Here is a 13529-nt window from a genome sequence, read left to right as displayed (position 1 = left end):
CCCAGATGCCGCACGTGGCTGCCCACTCCTAAATAGTTAGGATGGGTCAAACGCAGAGAATTTTTAAAAGATGTGCTGAAGTAACATAGCATGTGCCATCGAGATTTGTTCTTTTGACTTTGTTGAAAAATTACACAATGTTAAAGACAAGCAGATATTACATCTTTGGGTAATTTTTTCCATTACATCCATGTTAGGTTTGGTCATGGTTATTTCAACACTTCAGCTTTTGTAAGAGTGCAGTACGATTTGGTTCAGTGTTATAATATCAAAGGCCCGATCTGTAACGTTTTGACCAGATAAATTGCACGTATATTCATATCCATAACTGAGAAGTTTGAGTTGTAGGTGGAAAATGAACATTAGCCTACGTATCTTTCTCCCGACATAACAAAAGAAAATATTGGTCTGTTCTACTCAAATGTTTTACGAATATGACTTGTCTAAACAAACCTTTTACAGCTCGACAAAAACGCAATCTGGATTACAGATTGTGCCTTTAACTTTCACTAAAGTCCCACCTAGTTGTACAATTCAGACGGTGCCCTAAATCCCTTGCACTTTTACAAGCTCGCTTTGCACCCAGCAGGAATTTTACAGAGCGGTGGGTGCCTTGTCACGTGTATGCGAGGGACAGAGAGAGAGAGAGACAGACAAACGCTCTGATTGTTGAGTCACCATTACTCTCGATGGATGCTTATTGTAATCCATAATAACCACAGTAGCTTGGTAGCTGTGGCTGAACGTGGACATTGTTGTTGTAACACCTGTCTATCTTCAATGGAATGCCAGGGGACATTCTGTCCCACGGGTCTCTGTAGGACACGGGTCCAGGGCAGGCAGTGGCCTTCTTGGCACAAACCCAACCTACCAACGAGTCTGCCCCTCAGACAGAGAGCCCTGTAATAATAAAAACGTACTCTTTGTCATAGGCGCGTCTTGAATACAGACACATTTCACTAATGTCCGAATTAAATGCACAACTCGGGACGTGATTCAAAGTATATAGTGTAGCTATTGGTCTAATTGCCGACATGCACGAGAGTTGCAAGAAACGCGCCCCCCTGTCCGCAAGTTACTGCGTATTGTGCCACGCTGCATAGGTTACTACTAGGAGGATGAAAAACAGATTACGGTCAAGTATTAATTTGCAGCGCGGTACAAAGCTGAAAAAAAAGGCCACGTGAAAACGCATTTGGACAATCAGCTTTGTCACGAACGGCGTACTACTGTGCTGCAACAATCCTGGAGTTTCTCCTTTGCTTGAGGTTATGTTGAAACCCTCCCCTTAAAGGCGCAGGCTGCCGTTTCTACCTTGAAGCGAGGCGGCGCCGGGGCGCGTGTCCCTTTAAAAACCACTGGGGCTCTCTAACAACAATGGGGGAAACTGGGGGTAGTATGTGTGAGAGGTTGTCCTGCTGCGCCAGTGCGCCTGCAAGTGAATCGTGGAGTATACAGCCGGAACTGACTTGACTTTTCCCCCAGTGTCCACACAGCTGAGCCCACACATGCACATCCACGACGACACACGGCGACCTTTGGATCATCTAGTTTAGCTACACTACAGACCTGAGCGCGAGGAGGCAGCTCCTCGACCTGCGTGTGCAATTGGCTGCGCGTGCACTACTCTCGCGACTCCCCTCTATCTATTCCTTCCTGTCACGCGCTGTGTGTGTGTGTGTGTGGGGGGGGGGGGGGGGTCAGCGCGCGCGCGCGTAGCTTTTTATCACCTACATTCGCGATGCGCGTGCCGCCGCCGCCGCCGCGACCCAAAGTCCGCCGGTCCGCACCAGTCACTCATCGACAGTTATGTTTGAAAGATTAACGAGGCCGCGGAGCCACTTGGGAGGATAACCGAGCGAGGACCCGGGCCGAGAGGGAGAGGGAGGGACAGAGAGGGAGAGAGAGGGAGTGTGGAGACTGCTGCGCCGATTTGCCTGCGTGTCGAGGCGGATAGGAAACCACCTCTGTGTCGAGAGCGAGAGAGAACACGGGAGATATGACTGAAAAAAGGATGTCGCGTTGGTACTTCGGGGGGCTCGCGTCCTGCGGAGCCGCCTGCTGCACACACCCCCTGGACCTCATCAAGGTGAGTGTGAGAGAGAGAGATGGAGACGGACGGTCCGGAAGAGTTGGACCGCGGTCCGCGGCACAGCCCGTCGCCGAGCTCCAGACCTCTAGAGGCCGCAGAGAGGCAGCAGCTGAGCAGCAGCAGCTCATCCCCACCACGGGAGAGAGGAGCCGGTGCACATCTGCCTCGGATGTACTCATCTCTCCCACACCGGGTGTAACCGGTCCTATAGTACTCTACTGCCGACAGTCGTGAAATAGCTTTTAACCGGGTGGTAGAGAATAGAAGCCTAGCCCGTGTTGTTCTGGATGGGGGTGTTTTAGAAGGGGAGCGCATGTTTGACGCAATTTTAGGTGCAAAAATACTGTTTGATTGATTGATTGAAAATTGTATTAACAGATTGCAGAATGGGTACAATATACAGTACGGCTCAATACACACAATTGTTAAGGGGATGCAGACCAGATAAAGACTTTCGTCTTGTTTACATCAGGATCCCCCATTTTCAATTCATCATAATTCATAATGTATACTATAATGTAATATAAATATCCTGCATGCACTTGCCCGATTTGACCTTTCATATAAACCGAATTGGTCCCTTGATTAGGGGAACATTTGAAATAGTGGATTGTAATAGGATTTGGGATTGTGTAGGATTTATGTTGAAATAGGCAGAGCCTAAAATATTGGTGGCATTAATTTATTTTATAGTTCAAGATAAATGAAAGTAAGCGCTAATGACCCTCACATCGATAGAGAGAGTCCCTCTCTTTCCCCCTCTCTGGCCATGAGCCTAGTGCTGTCACATGACTGGACAACTCTTTCCGCGCGTGTGTGTGTACGTGCATGTGCGAGTGCTGACCTTGAGGGATTGTCTGGTTCAGTGGACTGCAGTCATAGATATAAAACATATATATATATATATATATATATTTTTTTTATATATATATATGACTGCAGTGAGTAAACAGGAGCCATCTGTCCATCATCCACGCTAGGCTTAAAGGGTAATTCCGGTATTTTTTAAACCTGGACCAGGGGTGCAGTGGTAATATCAGAAGTGCCTGTAGTACTCTGTTTATAATGACGTCACGTGCATGCGCGCTCCCGCGCATACATGTTCCCTTGCGTGCGCACAGAACAGATGATTATTATGCATAAATAGTAGGAAACATGTTTGTATAGGAAATTACTAGTTTTAGTTTAGTTTTTGTAAATATTGCCTTGAAATGGAGAAGCTGAAAAAGGTAGCCGGATGTAGCATTCAATATATAAAGAAATTATATTGTCAACAGATATGGTTGAAAAACAAACAATGTTTTAAATGTAATTGTAGATACAATATTGTAGTTACAATTTCTTTAATTTAATGAACTTAAACTAGAAAAGTAAATACAAACTATATTAACAATGTAACTTACAGTTTACAGAAGGGCAGTTTCCTTCTGAAGCACAACTTAAGAAATGTCTCATCCCTTCCAGTCGGGACCATTATCACATAGTGAGAGCTCCACAGCTCAAGCAAACCCCCACAGGGCTTGTATTTTGGTTTGGCTCTTCTCGTTCTTTGTTATGCTATTGGTATCCTATTGTTATGCAAAAACAAGTAGCTAGATACGTACCGGTACTTGGCGCACGGCACGACGCCGCACGACGAGTCGAGTGGAGCACATTTTTGTGCGTGTGCACGTCCGTGCGCGTGCACGTCCGTGCGCATACGTCTGCTCAGAAAAGTGCTGGGACGGCGTGGTGCCGTGTGGCATGACCACTGCACCCCTGACCTGGACCCTATTTTTCCTTCATATAGGGGCCTAAGTGAATAATGGAGACCATTTTGAGAGAGATTGCAAGACGGCGCAATCGTGCCGTCAAAGTACGTCCACTGAAAGAGCTTGTTTTTGCCACTGACTGACAGGCTCAGTCCAGACTGTTGTGATACGTGTCTGGAGACTCTTTTATTTCTTACCAAAAACACTCCGGCTCAAACATAATAGGCGTGATTGAGATTGGTGAGGCAGGTGCAGATCTGCACAGTTTTTACTACCGCCGCCTTGCCAAGCGCGTTGCATGACGGTTAGAATGTTGTCCGACTTGCTCTGGAAATCTGACTAGGCGAACCACGGAAATCTCACGGGAGCGAGCCACATGCAGTCTTCAGAGCTAGGCGCCACACCTCTGACTGCTCGACGCAAATGCATGATGGGAAACGACTTGCTATTGTCTGCGCAAAGCGCCCATTGGCTCAGAAAAGTTGTCACCACCCACAAGGAAGGAGACGTCTATCTTATCCATCATTATTCCAAGATAAACTTCTTGAACTGTCAGACACACCAAATTATTTTTTATCAGAGTACTGACATTCACAATTGAATGCTTTACACATTCCTCATAAATGCTGTCTTAATAACCATCTCTGCAATGGAGTTTATATCAAAATAACAATATATCAACCCCTTGAAAAAACAATTACGTTTTGCATTTATAGTCATGACTCAATGAGCAATCTGAGCATTACTGCTCTATGTACAGTACTTCACTAAGCCGTCTGGCTCACAGTTAATCGACTAGAATAGATTAACGAACTCCATATAAATCTATAGTTCATTAACGATGCAGCAGCTGATACTGTACACACGCGAAAGTGATTTGTGTCTCCAGATGATAATAATATTAATAATAAATGAAGACTTTATTCACATCAATTTGTGTGAATGAGTCAGTGTTATAGTATTTTATTTTCTACCTGTTCTCATTATACCCCCCACATAAAATCCAAAGGATAATTACAGTAGCTGGTCAAACATTATCAGTGCGCTCTCGAAATTATAATTAGCCGAAATTATAATATGGTTATATATCTCGTTGCACACATCTTTAACATGATAAAGCGTCTGCTGAATAATTCTGTTTTGCCTCAATATATACTGTATATAGTTCTGTTTTGCCTCAATATACACAGTATATATATAATATATTGATGCAAAACTGAATTATTCAGCAGTGTGTGTGTGTTGTGTGTGTGGCGTGCGTGCGCGCGCTGCGGTGGGCAGGAGCGTGCAACAAGATGGTATAAATATGGTATATTAATACAGTCTATACCACTATAGGTATATAGTGTGCTGTGTGACGACAATACATTTGAATCTAATAAAATTTTGCACACGGCCTTCGCATTATATAATGAGCTGGACAGGTGTGTATGTGTGTGTGGGAATGTGAACACGATATCTGCCATGCGAGACTATGCGAGCAGGCTGTAGTCAAATCTGAAGTGTTCGACTTTCTGACTCCTCCCCCGGCTGCAATCGTCTACTCTTGTCTACTTTCGAGGCGAACCGAAATTAATCTCAAACACACCTAATGTCTCGCTCTTGAAATCCTGTGAGATGTGAGTCGTTGCAGGAAGAGTATGGTGGAACGGTATATGTATTCCGGCTCATATAAATACAGATTCAAAGAAATTATTCAAAGGCCTCATCCGCAAAATATTCAGACGTGACTTGGAAATCAATTCTTGTTAATGGTTCCTCTATGCCTCCATTTACACTAGAGGCAAAAGTGGCCCAAATCAGATTTTCTTTGCTCATATTTGACTCTGATCTGTTTTTTTCATGACTGTGTGACCAGCTGAGCACAAATCATATAAAATAAAATCTGATCTTTTCAATTCTAATTTGGGCCACTTTCATATGTGGTCCTAAATCAGATACAGGTCTGACCTTTTGCGATGCAACCTGTCTGAACAGACTTTTACATCACCATTTCTTTTTTACATTCATATTCGTTATTGTTCATTTGCGCATGCCAGTCAGTTCAGGAGCAGTGACCAGTTCACACTGGAATCTGATATTGGTCACATTAAAAAAATTAAATAATAAATGTATTTTATATATATATATATTAGGGATGCACCGATATGAAAATTTGCCACCGATACCGATTGTTCAACTAACACAATCGGCCGATATCGATACCGATATTTGTGGCAAATTATATTTTTTTGTAATTTTTCTTTTTTTTAAATGAAACTACTGTATATTTGTATGTTTGTATTTGTAGGCCTCTTTACTTACTTAAAAAAAGGAAACATCAAGAAATATGTTTATGGTATTAATTCCACCATGCCATGTAGCACTATCCCTCTCCCAGTATCGTCGCCGACCTGCAGCTGGATACTATTGTCTCAACCAGAGCTCTCAACCAATGCAATAGAACAATTTTGATTGACAGTCAATTCGGCCAATTACGTCACACCGCTAGCACCCACCTCCTGCTGTTCTTACCACCAATCGGCAAGCGTTTATTAAATTTTTTACTTCCGGGCATGCCGCCATTGATCTGCTTGCGAGAAGCACAACAAACTTACCGTAGCTAATACGTTAGCTCCCCGCCGACCAGCGCTCCAGAGGATGACCAAACGAGGCATAATGATTTTACTGCAACGAATGTTATAATAAAACAAAGCCTTTCTATACATTTGTCTGATTGAAAACTTTATTAACAGATTGCAGAATGGATTGGGTACAACTCAGGGCTCTATGAGCAACGGAAGGAACTGAGCTAGTATGAACAGTAATGCTTGCTACATGCTATGTTCGAGTAAATAATATGCTGATGTTATTGAACGTGTACCACTAACTATATAACGTTAATGCCACAAAACGAATGCCTTTGTTAAGTAGTAACTTTGATGCAGTAGCTTGTGTGTGGGCCGGGGGCGGCATTGTGCAAGTCGCGACTGAACTTTTTTTGCCTTTTGACGCTACACAAATTGATGGATATTTATCGGCTACTGCCATCGGCACATTCGAGCTTATCGGCCGATAGGCCGATTGCAGTCAACAAGGCACTTATCGGCCGATACCGATACATCGGTGCACCCCTAATATATATATAATGTGAACAGCCAAACAAAACAAATCTGATCTGAGCAATACATCAGAATTGAGCATGTAAGGATTGCAGTGTGAACGTAGCCTATGTCTTTTGTTACCTCAAATGAATGCTCAGCTCTGAGGAGATTCGCCTTCTTTTTTAAAGCTGTCTGGGCCCAAATAGTGGAAGAGACCAGTAGATGGAGACCAGGAGAAGCATAAAACACAAAGGTATCTGTAGATCCATGTCAGACACATACTGTAACATGACAACTTGAGCATATCCGTGTTGTCGGCACACCCTTCGGTGGACGCACTCGGACGTGCTCCGCGTGATTTACATTGCAGCCCCGTTTCCCAGCTGCCTGGCTGAAGCCGTCTCTCACTCTCAGTACTGTATAGGGTTTAAAAACACCGGAATGACCCTTTTAACCGCAGTTACCTCATTTGCATCTTTGAAAACAGTATGGACGATGTGTTAATATCTCACCACAAGACTTGATACACGATATGGTTTACGATTCGATACAACCACCATATCAGGAGTTGACGTCGCAACTTTGCACCAATTCCCTCGTGACTGGATTGATTCACGTGTTTGCCAATTATTCTCCTACTTGAATACTTGATTGGATCTATAGGGTCAGCGTTTGTACTGGTAGCACACGCTGCATAATGACACCGAACAGTAAGTGGCCTTCGGGAAGACGTGTAATGATGTAGACACGGTCTGTAATTACTCCACTGCAAGTGCTCAATCTAGCTGTTTATTTTAGACGTAGATTATTGGGAAGGCCACAGTCTCACACTATGTTTAGCTACGAGTGCAGGAGAAAGGTCTGGCAGGATCTATTGGCATTTAATAATAATAATAATAATAATAATAATAATAATAATAATAATAATATACTTTATTTGTATAGCACCTTTCATGCAAGAATTGCAGCCCAAAGTGCTTCACAGCAGTGATGTAGACACAAAATAGACATAGGCGTAACATTTGCATAAAGTTGGTAACATTTTATAGACTGGCACAAAATGAGCAGAGAATTGACATCAAAACCTCCCTGAAAACTTTTAATAGATTTCTGTCCTTAAAATCGATGAAAAATAATAAAAGATTAAATCAAGAAAATATTGTAATAGATTTCTGTCATTAAAATGTATAACTCCAAGCACAGGTCCCACCCACCTCCAGGGTCTGAGGCCCGCCCACCTCCAGGGGCTGAGGCCTGAGGCCCCACCCACCTCCAGGGGCTGAGGCCCCGCCCACCTCCAGGGTCTGAGGCCCCACCCACATCCAGGGGCTGAGGCCCCACTTCTAATGGGAATTGTGCAAAAATAAAAGCAATGCATAAAGTGCAGACATAGAAACAATAAAGTCAGAGACTTATTTCCATTGTGGTCCTCGTCTGTCACAGCAATAGTCGGCACAGGTGGGTCTCAGCAAGGTGCAGAAAACGCATTCAAACAAAAATACATACAACTTACACTACAATATAAAACGACACGTATACAAAATAAACTGCTTCAGCTTATAATTGTCGGGTGGCTAGGCAACCATCCCTTCACTGCTCTTTTAAAATGTCTAATCGTGACTTTCTTTTATATGAGATGGTAGCTGGTTCCATTGTATAGCTGCTGAATACTGAAAGGTATTTTCCCCAGCCTCACTCTTAATCCTACAGGGGACGATATCCGTTCCACTTGCTCTGGTGGCACAGCCACAAGTCTCCCTTCAATGTCCTCAAAAAGGAAGGTACAGGAGACACGGATCATCTTTAGAAACACTTTAATAGGGTATAAAGAAATCACTAACGTTTCAACACAACAGTATCTTCTTCAGATGTATTACTCTTGACTTGAGGTACCTTCCTCTATGATTACTACTATGGTCCAAGTCTGAGTAGCGCCAGTCCTCATCTGCACAGGTTTAGCGCGTGAACTTTCAAGTTTGAATCATTCTTTGGTGTGATTTGGGGGTCAAAGTCTACCATTCTGTCCCTGCTTTACCATGCCGGGGGTCAAAGTTCACCATTCGGTCCCTGCTTGACCATGTCGGGGGTCAAAGCCAAGGTCACCATTCTGTCCCTGCTTGACCATGTCAGGGGTCAAAGTTCACCATTCTGTCCCTGCTTGACCATGTTGGGGGTCAAATGTCACCATTATGTCCCTGCTTGACCATGTCAGGGGTCAAAGTTCACCATTCTGTCTGTCCTTGACCCTGTCACGGGTCAAAGGTCACCATTCTGTCCCTGCTTGACCATGTTGGGGGTCAAAGGTCACCATTCTGTCCCTGCTTGACCATGTCGGGGGTCAAAGGTCACCATTATGTCCGTGCTTGACCATGCCAGGGGTCAAAGGTCACCATTCTGTCCCTGCTTGACCATGTCAGGGCTCAAAGTTCACCATTCTGTCCCTGCTTGACCATGTCTGGATCAAAGGTCACCATTCTGTCCCTGCTTGACCATGTCACGGGTCAAAGGTCACCATTCTGTCCCTGCTTGACCATGTCGGGGGTCAAAGTTCACCATTCTGTCCCTGCTTGACCATGTCGGGGGGCAAAGGTCACCATTCTGTCCCTGCTTGACCATGTTGCAAAAAGGCTGTCTTTGCAAAATAGTGCGGAAGAGGGAAATATTTCAGACTGAGAGAGTTGGCCAACATCCTGTCTCATAGGTCAGACTAGGGCTGACCCAAATGCTTCCAAGCTTGAATCACTGCCATGGTAATCAATGCCAAAATCAAGATTTTAATGCTTAATTTATTTAAATTTTCTTTTACAAAGGACATTAGTCATGAGAACTTTCAGAAAACCTGTCTCTACCCCATAGCGCCCATTTACCTGCTTTTGAATTGAAACTTTGCACGCATGAAGAATGAAGCTTTGTGACAGGGGGGCAGGACACAAACAGGACACAATAAAACTGGGGTGTAGGGAGAGGGGAGGAGACAATTTATATTTCACACACACACACACACACACACACACACACACATTCTCACTCTTTCTCACTCACTCGTCCAGTAAAAACAGAAATCTCGCTCAAACAGAAGCGTCTCTGAAATCCTGTGAGGCGTGTGTGTTTGTGAGCAGAAAAGCAAACACAACAGTGGAAGCTGGAGCATGAGATTGTAAGGAGGATTCTATGAATAGTAGTACGCTAACATTACCACATTTGTTGCGCTGGAATACAGCTACTTTGGCGTTATCTAAAAGATAAAAACTACGGTTTGTGTTTGTTCAATTACAAATAGTGCCAACAACATTTTGACCACTTTGTGTAACGTCTAGGGCTGCAACTAATGACTATTTTGGTAGTCGACTAATCTGTCGATTATTTTTTCGATTAGTCGACTAATCGAAAAAAATATATATAAAAAAATAATATATATATATTTATTTTATAAATTTTAATTTTTTGCACTACCTATCTTTGTGAAAGTGGCTTCTCAGCTCTGGTCCAGCTAAAGACGGAGCAGAGGAACAGATTGGACATTGAGCATGACCTCAGAGTTGCTTTGAGACTCTTCTCCTCTCACCCGTTGACCTGGAAACGGTAGTCAATGCATTCATAACCTCACGCCTTGACTACTGCAATGCCCTCTACACCGGCATCAGTCAGACAGCCATGTCCCGCCTCAAAATGGTCCAGCACTCTGCAGCTAGGTTCCTTACCGGTACCAGAAAGAGAGAGCACATCACACCAGTCCTAGCCTCCCTACACTGGCTCCCAGTCCCATTTAGAATAGACTTTAAAATCCTCCTCCTCACCTTTAAAGCACTATCGGGTGCAGCACCCTCATACATCACCGAACTCATCACCCCCTACGCAGCACCCAGGTCACTAAGATCCTCCAACCAGGCTCGGCTGGTCCCCCCCCGCACCAGACTCAAAAAGAGAGGCGATCGCTCCTTCAAGGCCGTGGCCCCCAAGCTATGGAACCAGCTTCCCCTGGAGATCCGATCTGCCCCCTCACTGGAGACATTTAAGGCCCGTCTAAAAACCCACTTCTATTCCCTGGCCTTCAATAAACCCTGATTCTCCCACACCCTAACTCACACACTCCCATGTAATTTTATCCTGCCCCCTCCCTCTTGTATCTCTTATTATGCTCCTCTGTCCCCTGTGTGCTACTGTACTTTGTGTTCCCCTATTCGTGTGTTGTCTTACTGTCCTACTCTCTGAATGTACTGTCTTGTCCTGCTGTGCCTTTTTATATTTTTGTATTTGTGTATTTTATATTAGGACATTGATTTTAAGCTCTGATTGTACAGCACTTTGGTTGGCTCTTGGGCTTTTAAACGTGCTATATAAATAAATTACTTACTTACTTACTTGACTTGACTTGTCAGGACCAAACAACATCCCCAGTTATCCCATTAGTTCCCCCAAACTTACTGTCGGTCTGTTATGTTAAGCTAAGAAGTCTTCAGCTGGACCAGAGCCGAGAAGCCAATTTCACAAAGATAGGTAGTGCAAAAAAATATATATAATAATAATAATAATAATAATATATATATTCTTTTTAGACGACTAATCGACGCAACAATTCCTCGTCGACGATTTTTTACTAATCGTTGCAGCCCTAGTACTAACGTCCATAGACTATTAACCCTTTCACTACCACACTACAGAAGGTTAACCCTTTACTATCACACTACAGACTGTTCTGTAGTGTAGTGATGAAGGCTGGGAGGATGCGAGACCCTCTCTGCGTGCCCTCCTGTCTCCCTGTCTCCGGCGGCCTCATAGTGGTGACCGGAGTGCTGGACGTCCCGCGATAATGTCGGGGAGGTTGCGACCCTCTCTGCGCCGCGCCTATCTCCCTGTCTCCGGCTGTCTCGGAGCAATGACCGGAGTGTTGAATGTCCCGTGATTAAGACGGGGAGGACCTCTTTGCGCCGCCCCTGTGCCTCAAATAGATTCGCTATCAGCTCTATCTTTAATCTTTCAAAATGTTCAGTTGCTATCAGCTCTATCTTTAATCTTTCAAAATGTTCAGTTGCTATTGCATGCACTCATCTGTGTTTCACTACACACTTGAGTGCATGCTTACCAACTGTTAGTCTGCAACACTACTAGACATCTAAGAAGGGAGATCCCCCCTTGAATGGCCCTTCTAAGGTTTCTCTCCTCCACACTGCCTGTGGAGCATTTTTTCCCTATTGTTAGGTTTTAGTGAGTTTTTCCTTACCTTCGCGTGGGGTATGTCTGGGAGTGCTTGCATTCTTTCATTTATTTGCATTTATTTAAAATGTGTTGGACCTTATGGTGTTCTTGTTCTGTTCTTGACTTATTGTTATGTTTCTTCTTGACTTGTTTAAAGAAGACTTGTACGGCCCATGGGGACATTAACGTGTGTTGTCGGGCCTTACAAATAAATTTGATTTGATTTGATCTGTAGTGTGCTAGTAAAGGGTTAACCCTTTGTCACATGGCAGTGAAAGGGTTAACCCTTTGGTAGAGTGGCAGTGAGCGGGTTAATGCGGACGTCGTGGCTAACTGAGTCGTGCTACATCATGGACCAAACACATCAATCAAAGACTCTGTCGTCCGCCTCCGTGAATAATCTGGCCGAGGGCTTTTTCAATAAATCATGTTGAACGAAACTTTGTCCACACAGTTTCATTGTTCCGTGATATCTGTAGATAATTCAATCAAATGTTTTTTTTATTCTCCAGTTTCTCCCCAATTTACTTTAGTCATGCCAATTCCCCACGTGTGTCATCATGGTCCCGGTCATTGCGCTGTCCTGGGCAGGGTCTGGGAAGGGTGTGGACTTACGCATGTCTCCTCCGATACATGTGGAGTCGTCAGCCGCTTCTTTTCACCCGTCAGCGAGGAGTTTCACTGGGAGAGCGTAACGCGTGCGGAAGGTTCATGCTAGCTCCCCCCAGATCCCCCACCCTGCTGAACGTCTCGTTGGAACGTCTGACCAAGCTGGACTGCGCTGGTAGGCGAGTGCTTTTATTTATTTATTTGTATCATGTTTTTGGTAGATTATTTTATTTGTTTGTACTACCTGGCAGTCCGGTAGAGGGAGAGAGAGAGGAAGAACGGGAGACCGAGCGGGGGGGAAGACATTCGGCAAAGGACGGCGGGTCTGGGAATCGAACCCGGGTCGGCCGCTTCGCGACGCAGCGTGTTACATGGGTCGCCACTTGGGTGCCCGCGAGTGCTTTTACCTCTACAATCACCCAGACGCGCCCGTAGGCTTGAATCAATGTTGAGTGTCGGCCTGGAGCATAGGATGAATAGCCTACGCAAGGAAAGTGTTCTGTGATTTCATGAGATGGGCCTCATCAGCTTTTGTAGACTGCTGTCAGAGAGAGAGAGAGAGACGGCATCTACCATTTTCTGTATATTTGTCTCGAAATTCTAACATTGCAGATGTTTAAAATGTTTTGCACACGGGCTGTTGCACGTCGCAACGCAACACATTTACAGCCATTTGTCGGCATCACACTGTTATTGTCTCTCAACCAACACATTGGTTGAAAGCTAAAATGGCCACCGTTTGATTGACACACCACTTGGCCTATCGCGTGCATCCAATCTCGGGTTATAAAACCAAAC

At 44.4% G+C, this 13529-nt stretch overlaps 1 protein-coding gene across 1 annotated transcript in view; it reads left to right on the top strand.

The window, feature by feature from the left end:
- The first annotated feature begins 1796 nt into the window (after positions 1 to 1796).
- slc25a10b (solute carrier family 25 member 10b) overlaps positions 1797 to 13529 on the top strand; it is a 52658-nt gene continuing 40925 nt past the window's right edge. Inside the window, exon 1 of the mRNA XM_084319235.1 lies at positions 1797 to 2089. Coding sequence (XP_084175361.1) covers positions 2000 to 2089 — 90 coding nt within the window. The 5' untranslated portion in view covers positions 1797 to 1999. The remainder of the gene's footprint in view (positions 2090 to 13529) is intronic.

Source organism: Notolepis coatsorum (assembly GCF_963971535.1).
Source record: "Notolepis coatsorum genome assembly, chromosome: 7".
NCBI lineage: Eukaryota > Metazoa > Chordata > Actinopteri > Aulopiformes > Paralepididae > Notolepis > Notolepis coatsorum.
The sequence above is the reverse complement of the archived record's forward strand: the minus strand, read 5'-3'. Positions and strand labels throughout refer to the sequence as shown.